The 18,426-nt window shown below is 58.8% G+C and overlaps 1 protein-coding gene across 2 annotated transcripts in view; it reads left to right on the forward strand.

The window, feature by feature from the left end:
- The window catches only part of LPCAT1 (lysophosphatidylcholine acyltransferase 1), a 40,231-nt gene that overhangs the window by 17,209 nt on the left and 4,596 nt on the right, over positions 1–18,426 (forward strand). For both annotated transcript variants that reach the window (XM_081523634.1, XM_081523635.1), the window contains exons 2-12: positions 1,190–1,332; positions 4,503–4,717; positions 6,995–7,107; positions 8,251–8,311; positions 8,576–8,634; positions 9,591–9,625; positions 10,410–10,464; positions 12,136–12,218; positions 15,208–15,333; positions 15,885–16,038; positions 16,324–16,422. In XM_081523634.1, coding sequence (XP_081379760.1) covers positions 1,190–1,332; positions 4,503–4,717; positions 6,995–7,107; positions 8,251–8,311; positions 8,576–8,634; positions 9,591–9,625; positions 10,410–10,464; positions 12,136–12,218; positions 15,208–15,333; positions 15,885–16,038; positions 16,324–16,422 — 1,143 coding nt within the window. The remainder of the gene's footprint in view (positions 1–1,189; positions 1,333–4,502; positions 4,718–6,994; positions 7,108–8,250; positions 8,312–8,575; positions 8,635–9,590; positions 9,626–10,409; positions 10,465–12,135; positions 12,219–15,207; positions 15,334–15,884; positions 16,039–16,323; positions 16,423–18,426) is intronic.

Below are 18,426 nucleotides of genomic sequence, written 5' to 3' on the forward strand. Positions count from 1 at the left end.
CCCTGATGCTGGGAAGGATTGGGGGCAGGAGGAGAAGGGGACAACAGAGGATGAAATGGCTGGATGGCATCACTGACTCGATGGACATGGGTTTGGGTAGACTCCGGGAGTTGGTGATGGACAGGGAGGCCTGACGTGCTGCTGCTCATGGGGTCGCAGAGAGTCGGACACGACTGAGCGACTGAACTGAACTGAACTGAACTGGCTTAAATTAACTGCATGTTGAATTGATTTCATCATCTCTGTGTTTTTGGACGTGGCTGCAAGAAAATGTAAAATGACACATGTGGCTGTGCTGTATTCCTGTCAGACAGCGCTGGCCTTGATGGAGACCCCAGAGATCAGGGAAGGTGGCAGAGACCAGCGGGGGTGGGGGGTGGGGGCCAGCAGTGAGCAGCTCAGACTTGGATCTCTTCCTGTCTCTTCTATCTATCTTCTGTGTACCAAACCTACATATCTATGTGTGTATTCTTGCAAATTATCAAAAACTGCACCTATTGGTCATGAGGCTCTGCAAGTCTTAAGTCTTTTCATCAGTCCGCCCCCTCCCCATTTTCTCATCAGGCCCCCTGAGATCAAGCTCATCACAAAACTCACTGGTCCTGAGCGTCCCCCTCCCCTCGCCATGTGGAACCAGGGCGTCTTTTGTGCAGAGGTGCTGGACCTCCGGCACAGCTGCCCGTCTACCCGGCCCTCCCTGACTCGGCCCCCGCTGACCCCGTGTGTCCACCCTCGCCGCCCCCCCGCCCCCACCCCGAGACTTGTGGCTGTCCCCTCGCCTGCACAGCCCTCCCTGTGTCCTCTGGACCAGACCTGTGGCTTTGGATGCCCTGTGCCTGCTGGGCCCTCCTCCCATCCCTGACTTCCTGGGGCTGGGAAGTCCCCGGGTCCCCCTCTCCTGTGGCCCATGCCCAGTCCTGGCGGCTCTGTGCCTCCTGTGGCATGAAAGTGTGCCCATGGGGGGGCGCTGCAAGCAGGGGACTCCAGCGGGCTCTGTGCTGGGAGTGGGCGGGCTGTGCTGGGAGTGGGCGGGGCGCCGTCCACCAGAAGAGACCTCCCCCCCCATCGCCAGGTCGTACCCTTGGCGGCTGCAGGAGGCAGCCGGAAGGGGTCGGGCAGCTGGGGCAGGGCGGGCCTGGCGTGAGGAGCCCTGGAGACAGCCCACCAAGTGAACATGCCCTGTCCGCAGGTCGCCGTCTTGACGCTGACGCTCTTCCCTGTCCGACTGCTGGTCGCCGTCCTCATGATGCTGCTCGCCTGGCCCCTGGCGCTCGTGTCTTCACTGGGACCCGCCGGGCAGGAACCGGAGCAGCCACCGGCTTTGTGGCGGAGGTGAGTCCGTGTCTGCCGGGGCTCCGGGGTAGTAGGGGGGGTGTCCCAGGGCCGTTTCTCCGTGGATCAGTCCTCTTCCCCGTCCCGGGATGATTTATTCAAAACAGAAATGTCATTAGTTTTATCATTAACTAATAATAAAAATGTTAACTAGTTTAGACAAGCCCACAGCCCAAACGTGCTGCCACCTGTTCTGTGAATGAGGTTTTATTGGGACTCAGTGCTGCCCACTCATTTGTGCACCAGCCGGAGCTGCTGGCATGCAGTGAGCGCTCTTGTGGCCAAGGCCAAGGGCCCCCAAGGTTTACAGGCCAGCTCAAGGCCCTCCTCTCTCTTCCGCCGTCTGATAATGCCCTACTGCTACTGCTGCTAAGTCGCTTCAGTCGTGTCCGACTGTGCGACCCCATAGACGGCAGCCCACCAGGCTCCGCCATCCCTGGGATTCTCCAGGCAAGAACACTGGAGTGGGTTGCCATTTCCTTCTCCAGTGCATGAAAGGGAAAAGTGAAAGTGAAGTTGCTCAGTCGTGTCCGACTCCTAGCGACACCATGGACTGCAGCCTACCAGTCTCTTCTGTCCATGGGATTTTCCAGGCAAGAGTACTGGAGTGGGGTTCCATTGCCTTCTCCGGATAATGCCCTAAGGGGCTGTGAAATGGGCATCTCTACTGGACCTTGGCTCTCCGCTGCCCACGTGCCATGGTCAGAGCAGAGTTACCACGTGCAGGGCAGAGATAGCCGGTTACCACTCCAGGGTTTTCTGAGCTGTGGGCGAGCACCGTGCCTGGAGGACCCCTCACCCGCCTCACGCTGTTTCACATCCGCAGACCATACCCAGTTTCTAGTGAACCACAGTCATCCTTCCTCCCTCGAAACCGGAGGCAGGTGTGGCCGGCTCCACAGGTGTGTCCCAGCACATCTGGGTCACGGAGCCTGCCTGGTGACACGGAGTCTCTCCAGAATGAGTGAGCGGGTCCGTGAGTGAGCGCGCGAGAGGAGACGAGAGTGAACCAGAGGGGACGAGGGAGCCGGGTTTTCTAATCTCTTTGGAAATCATACTTGACCTTGAGAGGTTTTTTTAACTAAAATATGAGGGAGTAGGGAGTGAAAGTTGCTCAGTTGTGTCTGACTCTTTGCGACCCCATGGACTATACAGTCCATGAAATTCTCTAGGCCAGGATACTGGAGTGGGTAGCCAGCCTTTCCCTTCTCCAGGGGATCTTCCCAACCCAGGGATCAAACCCAGATAAATTTGGTACCAAATATATAATCAAGGAAAATAAACCCAGACCAAAAAGGAATCAGAATTTCAGTTTGTCTGGATTGAGAACCCACAGAAAGCAGAGATTTTGTAGTCTCTACCCAGGAGTGATTTCCTAAAAGGGTCTTTATTTCCCGTTTCCTCCCTCTACTCGGGCAGGACTCCTTTCCCCCCTGTTCTCACCCGTGAAGGTGAACCTCACCTCGCATGGCCTCCGAGTCTGTCTTTTCACACAGGTGAATTGGGGCTACTTGCATTTCCTGTTCTGACTCCCTGTGGCTTTTCTTGTCTGCAGTGACGCATTTGATCTCATCAGGTGATAAGTGGACCACAGCAAAGTTTAGTTCCAGCAGCCCACTTCACAGAAGCATCGTGTGTGTGTGTGTGTGTGTGTGTGAGTGAGACAGGCACACGATGTGCCCCCGTGTGCGGAGACGTGGGGTGGTTTCATGGGAGGTCTGGGTATTCACGTCCACAGAGACTGAGCGTCGTTCTGAGTGTATGCGTGTGTGTGCACGAGTGTGTACAAATGCATGTTTGTGTGTATGAGTGTGTGCATGTGCGTACACATGTTTGTGTACTGGCGTGTACCCCAGCAGCACACACACCCACCTTGTGTGGCTTTTGTGCCATGGCCTCCATCACCCAGGGAAGGAGTCGAGTGCTCTGGGCCTGTCGCGGTCAGACCCCAACCCTGAGGGGCACCAGGCAGCCAGCGGGTCTAGGGCCCTGGCTGGGTGAGAGTGGTGGTCAGGGTCACCACGGGTTTCCCTCACATGTGGATTCTTGAGGTCACCTGCATATCCACCTGCTGTGGGGAGTCTGACCTTTACTTCCTGTACTGTCTTTTTCTGTTTTATGGAGTTTCCAGTTTTATGTTGCCTTTTACGAAAAGAATGATGAGCCCTGAGTGCAGCCTCAAGCTTCTCTGTGGCCGAGGTCACGCAGCCGCGGCCTGGGGGTCGCTGTCCCCCGGGACCCAGGCCCTGACCCCCTGGTGCGTGTCCCTCCTCCGCTGCTCTCAGGCGTGGTCTGCAGTGCCTGGGCCTGTTTTCTCTTTCCTTTTGGTTTTCATCCAAGATTTTGTGGAGTATCGGACTCTCATCTCAGAAAGAAGATGCGTGGAAGGAGCTCGTTCCCCTTTGTGTCTGAAGTGTCTTTATTCTGCTCTGTGCATTGGTGGGTAGTTGGGTTGGGTATAGAATTGACTCGGCGCTTTCATGACACGCTACTGAGTAGCTGCAGCTTAGATGCTAGAAGCCCACTTGTTCCTCTCTGGAAAGTTTTGAAGTCTCTGTTGTTGGAAATTTGAAAACTTTTGAAAGGAGATTGCATGAATCTTTTTTTTTTTTTAACAAACTGCATTCTGGTCAGTGCCTTACATGGTGCTGGGACCTGTGCCTCCCTTCAATCTGAGAAGCTGTTTTCCTCGTGTCTTATAGTTCTGTCCTGGCTTTTTCCGGCATGTTCTGGGAGGTTCCCTGTCCATTTTACAGCCTTTCTGGGGAGCTGGCATTTCTGCATGAGACATTTGATTTTCACACATGCTTTCTTTTTCTTGTCCTCTGGACAATTTCAGAGCACCCTGGCTCCGTAATGTACTGACATGTGTGGGTTCTTACACGTCTCTTCTGATGCCTGCCCTGGGGTCTCCTCGGACCTTTCTCTTCTGCCCACACGTCCGAGTCTAAGGTGTCTACCAGTGTGATGAGGGGAGGATGGTGGGGGGAGAGGGCGGGTCCCTGCCCTTGTAGCTCTCTCCCAGCCCCTCCCTGGAAAAGCTCTGTGTCTCCAGGGTCACCAGTGCCCTTGCCTCGGGAACAGGATGCTGGCACCGTCTGGGATTGGCATGGCCCTGGCGAGGCCTGGGCCGCAAGGCTCTGTCCCCGACGGCTGCGCTTCTGTTGCAGGGTCGTGGACGTGCTGCTCAAGGCCATCATGCGCACCATGTGGTTCGCGGGCGGCTTCCACCACGTGGTCGTGAAGGGGCGGCGGGCACTGCCCACCGAGGCCGCCATCCTCACCCTGGCTCCACACTCCTCCTACTTCGACGCCATCCCCGTCACCATGACGATGTCCTCCGTCGTGATGAAGGCGGAGAGCAGAGACATCCCCGTATGGGGAAGTGAGTGACCCCCATCCTGCTGGGGTAGTGAGCCCCTCATCCTGCTGGGAGAGTGACCCCCATCCTGCTGGGGGAGAGTGACCTATCCTGCTGGGAAAGAGTGACCCCCCACCCTGCTGGGATAGTGACCCCCATCCTGCTAGTAGAGTGACCCCCATCCTGCTGGGAGAATGACCCTCATCCCGCTGGAGAGAGTAACCCCCATCCCGCTGGGGGAGTGACCCCGTCCCGCTGGGGGAGTGGCCCCCGTCCCTCCGGGGGAGTGGCCCCCGTCCCGCCGGGGTAGTGGCCCCCGTCCCTCCGGGGGAGTGGCCCCGCCCCTCCGGGGGAGTGAACCCCGCCCCGCCGAGGGAGTGGCCCCGCCCCTCCGGGGGAGTGGCCCCGCCCCTCCAGTGCTTCAGGGAGCGAGCCCCCATCGTTGTGGCAGTGATCAGCCCCCGCATCCTGCAGGGAGTCAGTGAGCCCCACCCCCTCAATCCTGCTGGGAGCCTGCACCCCCCATCCTGGTGGGAGCGCTGAGCGCCCCCCATCCTGGGGGCACTGACACCCACCCTGCTGGCCGGTCCAGGTCACGTGACGGCAGACACGTCTGCTCAGGTCCCACCTCCATGAACTAGGTTCTGGACCTTGACCTCTGTGTTATGACTTCTTCTGATATTACCGTGGTTTTCATTTTTTATTAGCACACAAGTACCCTCAACTGTGAGGTGTTAAAGCGCTCCTTCGAGTTCTAACAAGAGTGTGTTACCCTTAGCTCACAGAAGCGCTGGAAGCTGGGGCTCACTCAGTACCTGTCCCGGGGGGGAGTTTCTGTAGCAGTTGGTGGGTTCACCTGCCTCATCCTTCTGGATGGTTCCACCAAACCTCCCTTTCTCATCATGGTCCTTTTTAGCAGCGTCAGGAATAATCAGTGAGGAAGGATGAAATGGTTTCAATTGCATGAAAAAGCAAACTATTTCAAGACACAGGACAAAAGATCACTGAGATCCACATAGATGTTCTGAGTGCCATGGACCCAACTAGGTAGAATTTTATTCTTTTTAAAAATGTTTTCTTTTCACTTTTGTAAGACCTCCAGGAAATACAGGTCATGAAATATTATCATTTACAAATAGCAAAAATGCTCAGAAGAGCTCACAGCCTATCTTGGGCCCAGGGAGGGGTGGAGACCGACTACTGTGGCCTCACCAGCCCAGGAGGGTAACCGACCACCACGGCCTCCGCTTGCCGTCAGGTCGGAGTTTCCTCTCCTAAGAAGTATCTTCCCACCTTTAAATCCTTATTCAAGGACCAGCGTGTTGGTTGTTGCTGTCAGCTTTGGTCGTGGAAGTCCTGAGCGCCCTCCTCTGCCCACACACCCATGCACGCGCACGTGCGCTTGCTGGGGGCTAAGAACGGACTCTCTATTTCTTTTCTTTTAAACCATGCAGCTTGCAGGGCTTTAGTTCCCTGACCAGGGATTGAACCCATGCCCTTGGCAGTGAAAGCACAGAATTCTTACCACTGGACCCCAGGGAATTCCTAAGAAGGGGGTGTCTGTGTCCTGGAGTGCTGACCAAGCACCACAGAGCCTGTGGTTTAAAACAACAGAAATGTATATTCTCTCACTGTTGTGGGGCCAGACTCCAAAGTCCAGGTGTCAGCAGGTCGGTCTCGAAGGAGAACCCATCCCAGGCCCCCCTCAAGCGTCCGGTGTTCTTGCTCTCCGGGGCGTCCCCCCGGCTGTGGCCGTGTCCCCTCATCCTTGTCTCCATCATCTGGCTATCTGTCCTCCGTACAAGGACACCAGTCCCTGAACAGGGCCCACCCTGTGCAGCCTGACCGCATCTTGACTTGGCCTTATCTGCAGAGGTCCTGTTTCCCAGGGAGGTCACCCACAGGCCCAGAGAGGTCAGCCACGAGTCCAGGGAGGTCAGCCGCAGGCCCAGGAGGTCAGCCACGGGCTCAGGGAGGTCAGCTATGGGCCCAGGGAGGTCACCCCCGGCCCCAGGGAGGTCAGCCGCGGGCCCTGGGCTCTCCGGGTCTTTCCTCGGTGACGCAGGTGACCGAGGGCTCTCCAGTCCTCTGGGTCAGCCCCGCCTGTCCCTTCCTCCCGACTCGTTGCCTGTGGCCCCGCAGCTGGTGGGGCTCCCAGCCGTCGTCTAGGTCTCTGAGGCTTCAGTGCCGTCCCTGATCCCTGTGGTCAGCACAGCCCGCGGGGAACCTCTGGGGGGCTCACCTCACCACGGGCAGCCCCCATCGGCCCTACCCCACACGAGCACCCGCCCTGTCTTTCAGCTCTGATAAAGTACATACGGCCGGTGTTCGTGTCCCGGGCAGACCAGGACTCCCGCAGGAAGACGGTGGAGGAGATCAGGAGGCGGGCGCAGGCCGGCGGGAAGTGGCCACAGGTGGGTGGCCTCGCTGTGTCCTGCGCGGATTTATTCCGACAGACGTGAACTTCGGGGTCGGAGGGGCAAGAGAAACATGCGAGCCGGAACTTGGCTTCCCTGCAGGCTGGTTCACCGTGTTGCGTTTCTTTTCTGATAAGTGCAAATCCAAGAACATGCTTGTATATCAGGTATTTTTGGTTCTGACATTTTAAGAATAAGAAATGGGGGGAAATAATTTCCACATGCATCTCAAGTTCTCAAGTTCCCACGTTCTACATCAGAAAGGTGGCTGGCCTGGCCCCAGGGTCAGCGGTCTTGTGCCCGAATGGCCCTGGGCTGTGTCCACTGGCTTCTGAAAGCTCTGAGCTTGCCCGCACGTGTCCCGTTCCCTCGGGGCCCCGGGAAGGCTGGCCTGGGCTGTGGGGCAGAATCCTCGGCCAGTGGCAGCCGTGGGTGTGGTGTGACCCCTGCCGTATACATATGTACTTTTCCTTTTCTGTTGAGCCGACCTCGAGAAGCTGGAGCCCCACGGGACTCTCTGGGTTCTGGCTGCTCAGAAAACAGTGACGGCCTTGCTGGTGGGCCCCCTGCCTGTGGACGGGCAGCCCCTCGGGGGCTGTGCTTCCAGGGTCCCGGCTGCCACCCCCCCAAGAATGGCATGACCCCCTCCTCCATTCAGCTCACCTGCCTGACCCAGGGTTGGACCCAGCCCCCTGGAGCTGGTCTTTCCTCCAGGGCCCAGGGTTGAAAGCAACCTTATGGGCTGTATTTTCCAGCACGTGGGGGAAGTTAGGTTCCATCCCCCTGCCGGAAGTCGGTGTGAGTCAGAGATGGGAGATCCCCGTGACAAAAGTGTTAACTTTGTTGCTGGTTCGGCCTCTGTCCACGAGGCCATCCTCAGCCGCAGGCTCCCTGCCCGTGAGCCTCTGTCCTGCTTGTGTCCCTGGGCTGGTCCGTGTCTGGTCCATGCGGCAGCTCCGCTGGGCACTGCGCGTCCCACCGTCGGGAGGCGGGGAATTCATGAATGCTTCTGTCTGCCTCTTCCTCCACTGAATATGTTTGAAGTGCCTGAACCACATCGGGCCCAGAAGAAGCAGGCTGGGAAATTGGCCCCTGAACCGGCCCTTTGATGCTGATTTTTTTTTTTCCTCTCATTTCAAGATAATGATTTTTCCAGAAGGCACATGTACTAATAGGACCTGCTTAATCACCTTCAAGCCTGGTATGTAGTGTCTTAATTCTCTCTCTTTCTCTGCGAGGAGGTAGGGGAGACCCTCACTCCCGGCAAAGTGCCTCAGCCCGGAGTGTTCTCATGTCTGTCTCCTACGACCCTGGGGTGTGGTCTGAGTGTCCGCGGCCGGCCCCCGATGACCTCTGACTGGGAAGGCCTGGCCGAGAAGCCCACTCTGTTCTGAGACCCACACGGGACGTGCAGGCAGGGGACTTGCCGCTGCAGAAGTGACAGGTGTCCCTTCTCCCCCCGCAGGTGCGTTTATCCCGGGGGTTCCCGTCCAGCCCGTGGTTTTGCGGTACCCAAACAAACTGGTGAGTGCATCTTCCTGGGCACACAGGTCCAGCAGGTGTCCTGGGGCCTCAGAACTGCCCCGTGTTCCAGAGTGTTCTCCCGTCCTCGCTCCTGAAGCCCTGCTCTCATGGGTCAGAGTCCTGGCCCATCCTTGAGCTGGACCCGGTGATGTGAGACCCCCGTCTCCTCAGCACCTCTCACCGCCCAGTTCACACTCGGGACATTTTAAAACTGAGACTGAGTCCCGAGGGCTAGAGAGCAGGAGTGAGAGGGGCTAACCGCCTCCGCTGTCCGTCCTCTGGGGACAGAAGCGCCCTGTTGACGGTGCTCTTGACAGAGCCCAGCTCGGCTCCCGGGGCAGGCCCTGGACGAGGCCTCAGGCCCCGGTGCCCATGGGCGCTCCTCCTGGGCCACCCCATCTGTAACCCGCGCCTGCCCCCGGGCGGGCATCCTGCCCCTGCAGGGCTGTGGAGCTCTGGGGTCCCTGCCTGCCTGGTGCAGCTGCGAGAGTCTCCCTGGGGGACCCGAGGGGGACTCGCTCACACCGACCCTCCTCAGGAGCCTTGTCATGACGGGTCATGGCGGGGGGCGGGGCGCTGGTGCAGACACGGTGGGATCCCTCTGACACTGTGGGCCCCGGGGGTTTCAGCCCCTCTGCTTCCGAGCTGGGCCTGTGGGTCCCAGGTCTGTACGCTACCACGTGCCTGCTGGTGTGGACAGACCTGGTGCTTGAACACCAGTCAGAGCCGGCAGCCGCATGGGCTGGTGCAGCTGTCCTTGCGGCTCTGAAGAGGCACGCCCCTTGGCCAGTTTCTGAGAACGAGGATCCGTCACCCACATGTAGAGTTCTAGATTTCCCCCTCTTCACTTTGTTCCATCGGCTCGTTTGAAGCAGGGTGCTGAGCGGCTCTGGGAGGAGGGGGGTCGCAGGGACGAGGGGCTCCGTCGAGACTCACAGCTCCTCTCCTGCCTCCAGGACACCATCACATGGACGTGGCAAGGCCCCGGAGCGTAAGTCAGAGCCCACGCTGTCCTCCCCTCCAGGGGCCACCAAGCCGCTTACTTTAGCAGTCGCCGTGCCGGCCAGCAGTTCAGTTCAGCCGAGGGAGTCTGGCTGCACGAGGCGGCCTTCCCCACACCCGGGATCCCGGGACTGAAGTTGGTGGTCCTCCCTTGCCACCCCACCCCGGCGGGAGGGGAGTGGAGAATTCCTCTTCCCGCCTGCGTCTGTCCACTCAGTGATCAAGCGCACAGCTTGACCCTGGAAAGGAAGGGGGCGCACGGGGGCCAAGGCGCCAGCGTGTGTGCTGGTGTTTGGGGTGCAGGGGTGGCCCTGGTGTGCCGAGTGGTGGGGGCAGCATAGCCAGGGCTAGGGGGTGCAGTGAGAGGTGAGGAGCCAGGGGGAAGCTGGGAGAGGGTCTGGGAAGGGGGTCCTTCAGGGTCCTGGTGACCTGGGCTTGGAGCGGGCCGTGAAGAGGTGGACGGTGGGAGGGGTGCCACAACCTCGGGCCTCGGGGGGCCTCGGGGGTCCGGAGGGGCCAGATGGGGAGACGAGGCGTCCTGAGCCGGAGGACAAGCAGGGGGTGCGGCCGGCAGGCGTGGGAGTCTCTGATGAGCTCAGCCTTGTCCTCAGGGATGCGTTCGAGTTTGAGATTCAGGCCCAGGAAGGCTCAGCGCCTCCCGGAGACCAGCCTGCTCAGCAGTGCCCTCTGCAGGGGAGCGGGGTGTGGAGACCTGGCTTCAGAGCTGCAGGGACTTGAGACTTAACCATGCTGTAAATCTGTTCATGTTTAAGGTTGAAAATCCTGTGGCTCACGCTGTGCCAGTTTCACAATCAAGTGGAAATTGAGGTTTGTCTGGATACGGCCTTACACAGTGTTGCATCAGAGTCTATACCGATGTGATGTTTCACAATGTTGTGTTGTGTATGTTGTCGCAATGTTACATTATGTCACAGGTTGGGGTCTCCATAGACAGAGTGTTACCAGGTGTTATGTTGACGACTCTACAGATAGAATGTTATATCAGGATCTCTATGGAAGTGGTATTATACAACATCATGCTGGTATCTGTACAAGGTTTTAGGTTATCTGTCTTGCTTTGAACTCTCCATTTCTCATGACTTCTTAGAGGGCTTCCCAGTGGTTCAGTCACTTTGTGTCTCTTGTGTGACTTTTTATCCACTCAGATAGGATTTTAAATATCAACAGGAAGCTAAGCCCATTGTTCCCTTATTATGGTTAGCGTAGCTTAAAGCGTATAAAATTCGCACACAAGCAATTAATGGCTTATATTTCCACCTGATGCTAACACAGCTGGCATCATACTGCTAAACTTACCACACTCTTGTCCTCTGTTGAATACCTGGTCAGACCAGGCGGACTGCCCGCCAGTCTTCAGCCCGTCTCCAGAGTCCCAGTACCCATCCTCTCTGCTCAGATAAACATGCCACATTCATGCAGCCTGTAAATTTAATCGAGTAGATGGGAATGGTCTATTTTCTTAAAAGCAGAATTCACTTGCTACTCCTACATCTGAAAAATGAAAGACTAGTGTTACACAATGTAAAGCTTTTATTTGCTACCGTCCAGTCAACACTGCAGACTAATGCTGAATTTACACATGATCCCGGCCTTCAGCCAGGGTTTCACTTCAGTAGAAACAAGCCACTTAATAAGGGACTGAGCTGAAAGGGCCGTGGCCCGAGTCCAGGGCGGCCGGCCCACAGCCCAGGATGTTTGCTGTGGCCCGTCTGCTAGTGGCTGGGAGGCAGCAGCGGGGCGAGACTCTGGGGAGGACGCTCTATTTCAGACTGGTTTCTAATTTAAGAGTTGAAACTGTGTGGCTTTGTGATATTGCTCTGAACTTCTTCCTGTATCACTCCTACAAGATGCCAGTGCTGAGGGGGAACTGTTGCAACTTGCAGAGTTTTTAAAAAGGTAGCAGTCAGTGAGAGACTAGTTACATGAGGAGAGTTGATAGGAGAGGGCGTTCCTTTATTCTTGAGTGTCCATGTTAAAAGGGTGCAGTGATCGTTTTTTTCCTTTTCTGTGATGGGGCCTGGCCCGAGGTGTGGGACTTACGTACATAAAACACTGTGAGCTTCAGTCACACAGAGACCCGAGTTCCTGGGGCGATTTGTCCTACTCTCCAAATGCAGTAGCTGTCCAAAAGCTGCTGAGCGCCTCTCACGGGAAACACAAAACTGAGACCATGAGAAATGGGAGCACATGTATGATTCTTCTGCATCTAAAGACTGAGCCCCCGGGTGACATTACCGCTCCATGCCCTGACTCCTGGTGAGGCAAGGCGGTTTGGGAGTGTGCACACGTGTGTGGGCGTGTGTGTGTGTGTGTGCACATGTGTGCACCTGCTTGAGCAGGAGTGCCAACCCCAAAGATGACTGCCCTGGAAGCCGCTCCCCCAGACCTTGATCTGTCCGGGTGGAGGCCACGCTGTGCTCATGATGGCGGGGGGGGGGTCCACGCTCATGCAGGTGACCGGCTTCTCTGTCTGCGCAGTTCCTTCCCGTGTACACACCCTCGGAGGAGGAGAAGAAGGACCCCGCCCTGTATGCCAGCAACGTGCGCTGTGTGATGGCAGAGTGAGTGAGCCCGTGCCCGCCCCCGCCCCCAGCGCAGCCGGGTGGGGGTTCCGTGGACGCCCCAGTGCCCTTGGCCTCCCCAGGCACTCATTACTCGGTGTCCTTGTCCGCCGGCGTCCGGGGGGAGATGGGTTTGAAGCAGCCTGGCTGAGCGTCAGCCCGAGTGTGCTTGGCCGCACGCTTTGTCTCCTCGTCCCGCTGGAGGACATTTCTGCTTGTTCAGCCTTCGGAGGATGGGTCATTGCCCCCGAATTCTCTGCATTACAGCCATCCCTGTGAGCCAGCAGTCCCCGCGGGGCTGTGTCCGTGTGTGCCCTGTGGAGACAGGCAGCGGGGCCATGGTCGCGAGCACGCTGGAGGGCCTGGGTCGGCATGTCCTTGCTGCCTTCCACCTGGAGAGCGTTACTGAGGTTCTTCCTCTGCTGAGTGTGGTTTTATGCACTGAATCCCACGCTGCTTATAGGATGGCGTGCCTGCAGCCAGAAGCATTCCTGCCTCAGCTTCCCTGCAGCTCCCAGTGGGTTTCAGGCCCTGGCAGCCTCACCCCAGACCCCAGGCGTTCAGTCTGCCCACACGCCTCAGAGCCTTCGCCCTGGGAGCAGAGTCCAGGGGAACATGCCCCCCCACCCCACCCCCGACGCTGACTCTGGGACAGAGAGCCACCGGGCGGCAGGAGGCGCGCGACTCTCAGCTTTTGGGAAGTCAGGGCAGTGAGGGACCCCGACCAACCCCTGGACAGAGATATACTATCCACAGAGTCAAAGGCCTGACAGTTTGAGTGTGATTTTTTTTTTCTTTTAGTTTATACTCAAGTAAATTCACTATTAAAAATCTTAAGTATGTACCCTGAAGAAACTTTTATGCCGTCATCCAGTCTGCATTGGCTCAGTAGAAAAGGACAGATAGCCATCGGGTCCCCTCTTGTCTCACGGCTGCGGCAGGATCCCAGAACCATGAGGGTCCCGCCCAGGCTCCCACAGGCTCTGCAGGCGGCCTGGGGACACTCTGGACCTCCTGCTGCAGCTCTGGCTCCTGTCCCCACACGACCAGACCTGAGTGCTCTTTAGGGGAATTCAGCAGCCGTGGAATGGAGCCTGCAGAGCCATTGCCATGGCAACCAGGACCCACACCCATGCCCTCGTACCTGCCAGGGACTGGGTCCCAGGCCCTCAGAGACCAAAGTCCAAGGAGGCTCAAGCGCCTTGTGTGCGATGGCCTCGCGTGCTGCCCTCCGTGTCCTCGGATGTGGAGCCGTGGATCGGAGGGCCGACTGTCCCACCGAAACGAGTGAAAGGCCACTAGGTTACGGAGACGGCGTTGGAGGGGTTGTTTTTGATACCTGGTAAATTTCCTACCGTGAATGCACTTTCCATAAAAGTCAAGAAAAGGCTGTTTTCCGTGCAATCTGAGACAGCTTGTGGGATGACCGGGTTCTGACTCCCTCTGACCTCAGGGCAGTGCCAGCCTGAGAGCAGGGTGCCCTGCACCCCGAAGGCAGCTTCCTGTCCCTGAAGGCACCAGATACGGGCCCTGTCCCTCGTGGGCTGACCCGCGGCTGGGCAGCCCCAGGCCCCAAGTCACTGAAGTGTGGGGTCAGCTGTTCAGCCTGTGTGTTTAGTGCTGAGGGCGGTATTTACTATCATTGCTGTTATTTTGTATTTTGGCTGCACTGCTTGGCGCACGGAATGGCTCCCTGACTAGCAATCGACCCCAGGCCTCTGCAGTGAAAGCGCCAAGTCCTAACCTCAAGGCTACCTGGGAGCTCCCCGAATACGGTCTTTAAACATCACTGGTTTACACGCCTCGGCGTCCAGAGCACTCAGCGCCCAGTGGCTCCTGTTAAAGGCTCCTACGTGGTGGGTGGGGGTGTTTGTGGGCTCCGCGGGCACCCTCATCCCATCTGCAGGCTTGGGGGAGCCCAGGGGGAGGGTCAGGGCCTCCAACCTCCCTCCAGGCCCTGCTCAGGGCCCCCAGACATGGCTTCTGGGGGGGACCAACAGGAGGGGCCTCACTCCGGCGGGGCTGGGGGCAGGCCTGCAGCTTCTGCCCACGTCACCCTCAGGAGGGAATGGCCCAGGGAGGCTGAGCGTGCTCCCCCACTGGGCGGAAGGGGGGCCCCCCATGTCCTTAGCCCAGGGAGGCCGAGCGTGTTTCCCCACTGGGTGGAAGGGGGTCCCATGCCCTTAGCCCCGGGGCGGTTTGAAAGTGGGTTTTTGCCAGTGTTCTCCATGTGGTCCTCCATCTGACCCAGCCGGGCTCACTCCCAGGGGGACGCGGCACTCACACCAGAGGACTCACAGGGCACTGCCTGCCCTGCCTCCTAGGCCAGGGGCGGGGGGACCCCAGAGCGGCTCGTCCCCTCACACGGGCATGTGCTCTCGTCCGGCTTTCACACCCCTCTGATGCTGCGGGGCTTTGCCCCTCAAGTCCTTCCTTGCGGCTGAGTGCCGGCAGGAGACCCCGAGCCACGCGGACATGCCGAGGGCTTTGCCCGGTGAAGCTGCCCGTTTCTCCGGCACCCCCGCACCCCACGTCTCACCCAGGGGGTCGTTCCTGTTCTCGGGGAACTGTTCTCTTCCATGACTCTCCCCTCTACCTTGAATACCACCTGTATTCTTATCATCTTCTACTTTTAATGAGTAACTAAAGCTTCACTGAGGCTGCAGAACGTGGAGACCTAAGCAGAAGCACCACTTACAGTGCAGACAGCTTGGGTCGTGCAGAGGGCAGTCTCTTGTTAAAAACGCACGCGTTCGGGGGACACACTGCTCCAGGGCGCTGTGGGCACGGGTCCCGGAGCAGGAAGTAGGATGTGGGAGTCGGCAGGTGTCGCTGTCGCATGGGTCTCCGCCATCAGAGCCGACCCTGGAGCACGAGAGGGGCCGGGACTCAGGGCCTCCGCGTGTGACTCCGCTCTCTGGCGCCGCCATCCCCGGGACAGCCCCCTGCTGCCCTGAGGGCGGCTGACCCGGCCCCTCCCCTCCTGCAGGGCCCTGGGCGTCTCTGTGACCGACTACACGTTCGAGGACTGCCAGCTGGCCCTGGCGGAAGGCCAGCTCCGCCTCCCCACCGACACCTGTCTGCTGGAGTTTGCCCGGCTGCTCAGGGGCCTGGGGTGAGTTCCCTGGTCCTCGTTCACGGGCGCTGAGTCGGGACGGCCGTCTTGTGGGCACCTGGGACACAGAAGTGAGACCATTCAGAGGGCACAGGCTTTGTGTGGGCCCAACCCCGCCAGGCCCTGCAGTGTCCCCACCCCGGCGCGGATGACAGACCTGGAGGTCGCAGGCGGAGGGCAGTGGAGATAATTAACGGTGCTCTTTCTGAGGTTTGGGTTCTTTTTTCAAATGCCAGCGTCATTCCACACAGAAGTGTCTTAAACCCTGAATGGCTGGCCTGACTCTTTGTGGACGGCCTGCCCACCCCAGCCCCACCCCGCATCCTGGGAGGGCCTGTCCCAGGGTGGGCCTACACACCGCAGGGTCCCAGGGCTTGGGGGGCACACAGCCGGCCCTCAGGCTTCTAGATGAGCCCCTCTTCCCGAGGACTGACTGCTCCTCTGTCTGTGAATCATCCTCAGGTTTTGCTGGGTCTTAAGACGTCACAGTAAAGCTTCCATTTTCAGCATTCTGTGATTGAAAACAATCTTCCCCTCGTTTTTTTCTTTAGACTAAAACCAGAAAAACTTGAACAGGATCTGGACAGGCATGCAGAAAGCGCCAGAATGAAGCAGGGCAGGAGGGTGACGCTTCCCGAGTTCGCAGCGCAGCTGGGGGTCCCCGAGTCCGAGTCGCTGGAGGACCTGTTCTCCCTGTTTGATGAGGTAAGGGGTGGGGTGGGGGTGGAGACAGCTGTTTTTCCCTGGGGAGAATTTTGGAAGCAAAGGAGAGACCAGCCTTTGTTGCCCATCTTCCTAGCCACTTTGTCTTTTGGAGCGTTTTCTCCTGTGCTGTCAAATGCAAATAGAAATTTGGCTTTTAAATCAATATTTGCTGACAAGCACGCCTGTAGTTGGGGGAATTGAAGCAGGTCGCTCCAAGACCCCACAGAGACACCACGCGTGCCCTTGGGAGGTGGCAGGGCTCTCGCTGAAGGCGTCTCTTCCCAGGGCGGCGGCGGGGAGGTGGACCTGCGCGAGTACGTGGTCGCTCTGTCTGTTGTCTGCCGGCCGGCCCGGACCCTGGACACCATCCAGCTGGCGTTCAAGGCAAGTGCGGCGTTTCTGCGACCTTTACATGGTGGGGTCGGGGAGACATGGGCTCGTCTGACCTGTGAATCGCTTTATAGTCCCTTAGGACGTTGGTGAGCTTAATCGTGCGCCTGCTCTTTTCACGTGAGCTTGTACCAGCCACTGCTTGTAGAAAGGCCCAGAAGTGCCCCTGCCCGGTTCCTCCCGGATGAGTGGTCCCTGCTCACCTTCCCGAGTCCTGCTGGTGTGAGCAGGACCGCTGGGCTCTCTCTCCCCACATGGCCTCCCCGTCGGCCTGGTGGCCGGCTGAAGAGCCACGTGCCCCAATGTGACTCCGAGCCAGGCTGCTCCCAAGGCGGGCAGAGAGTCTGGGAGGCGGGGCAGGGTCATGCTGGGGTCCTGGCCCACCCAGAACCACCCAGCAGCCCTGAAGGCTGGTCTCGCAGGGCCAGTCCCCTAGATGGAGCAAGGCAGGCCTTGCCCACCGAGAGACACACGCCACCTCACAGGTGCAGCTCACGTGAGCAAGACTCATGGGCACCTGCTGTGTGTAGGTCAGGGGACCCCCGTCCCTCGGTGGTGGAGAACCCTTTGTCTGCCTTCCAGCCCCAGCAGACCCTCTCCACGGCACGCTGGGAGGGTCCCCCAAGGCACAGGGTGCCTTCTGCCAGTCCCGGCAGAGGAGTTGATGGGCGGCATCAGTGCTTGGTGGATCCAGGCCAGGAAAGCCCGTCTGTTTCCTCCGGCCTCAGCGGGCACCTCTCGGGGCTCATCGCCCCTGTGCCAGCCCCGCCCCGTCGGGCAGCCCTGCGGCCGCTGCACTGACGTCACTGGATAGAATCTGCCGTCACGATGGTGGCTGGTGGGGGGCAGTCGACCTATTTCCAGGGAAACAGCTGAGCACGACCCAGCACTGCTAGGGGGCCCCCCCCAGGGCGAGGTGCACGAGCCAGAGGGAGGGCAGGGCCGCCTGTGTGGCTGTGCCGAGGGTCCCGGCGCTTCTCCATGACGGCCTCCCCTGTAGGGACCGCCCCTCCCGGGCCCCCCGGGAAGTGGGCGGCCCCCGTGTCCGGTGTCGCCATAGGGCGCCCGCGTGTGCTGCTCGAGTGGACGCCCCACTGAGGTTCACCGACTCACAGGTTCTCCCTCCAACCCCACCCACAGCCCAGGATTGGGGTGCATTTCAGCGGGTGCAGGGCAGGTGGCCCCAAGATCTGGTGAGGAGGGTCTGCGTGGTGCGCTGCCCGGGGATGCAGACGCGCCTGTGCCTTCCTCGTGTGCCACTCACAGCCCCCCAGGCTGATGCTTGAGATGCAGCATTACCGCGGACTTCCGGCTCCCAGAGACCCCCGCTGACCTGGGGCTTCCCCAGAGCGGTGCTTGCAGGCAGCGTAACGTACTTCTGGGTCCCTTCTTTCCTCCTTCTCTACTACTGTCGTCAGTTCAGTTCAGTTGCTCAGTCGTGTCCGACTCTGCGACTCCATGGACTGTAGCATGCCAGGCCTCCCTGTCCATCACCAACTCCCGGAGCTTGCTCAAACTCATGTCCATTGAGTCGGTGATGCCATCCAACCATCTCATCCTCTGTCGTCCCCTTCTCCTCCCGCCCTCAATCTTTCCCAGCATCAGGGTCTTTTCCAATGAGTCAGTTCTTCGCATGAGGTGGCCAAAGTATTGGAGTTTCAGCTTCAGCATCAGTCCTTCCAATGACTGTTCAGGACTGATTTCCTTTAGGATGGACTGGTTGGATCTCCTTGCCGTCCAAGGGACTCTCAAGAGTCTTCTCCAACCCCTCAGTCTGAAAGCATCAGTTCTTCAGCACCCAGCTTTCTTTATGGTCATCATCATCTGCATCAACTGCAGCTACGGTCATGGTACAAATCCCATCAGCTCAGGAAGGTGAAGGGGGGAAACCCGGGGGCCTCGTCCTCCCGTCACGAGCCCAGTGGCTCCTGGCCTTTCTCAGACAGGTGGCAGGGTCGTCTCTGGAGGTAGAGACAGAAGTCCCCTCACTTTCAGCGT

This window comes from Giraffa tippelskirchi, chromosome 8 (assembly GCF_054371585.1).
Source record: "Giraffa tippelskirchi isolate mGirTip1 chromosome 8, T2T-mGirTip1v1.2.pri, whole genome shotgun sequence".
In the NCBI taxonomy this organism is placed as follows: domain Eukaryota; kingdom Metazoa; phylum Chordata; class Mammalia; order Artiodactyla; family Giraffidae; genus Giraffa; species Giraffa tippelskirchi.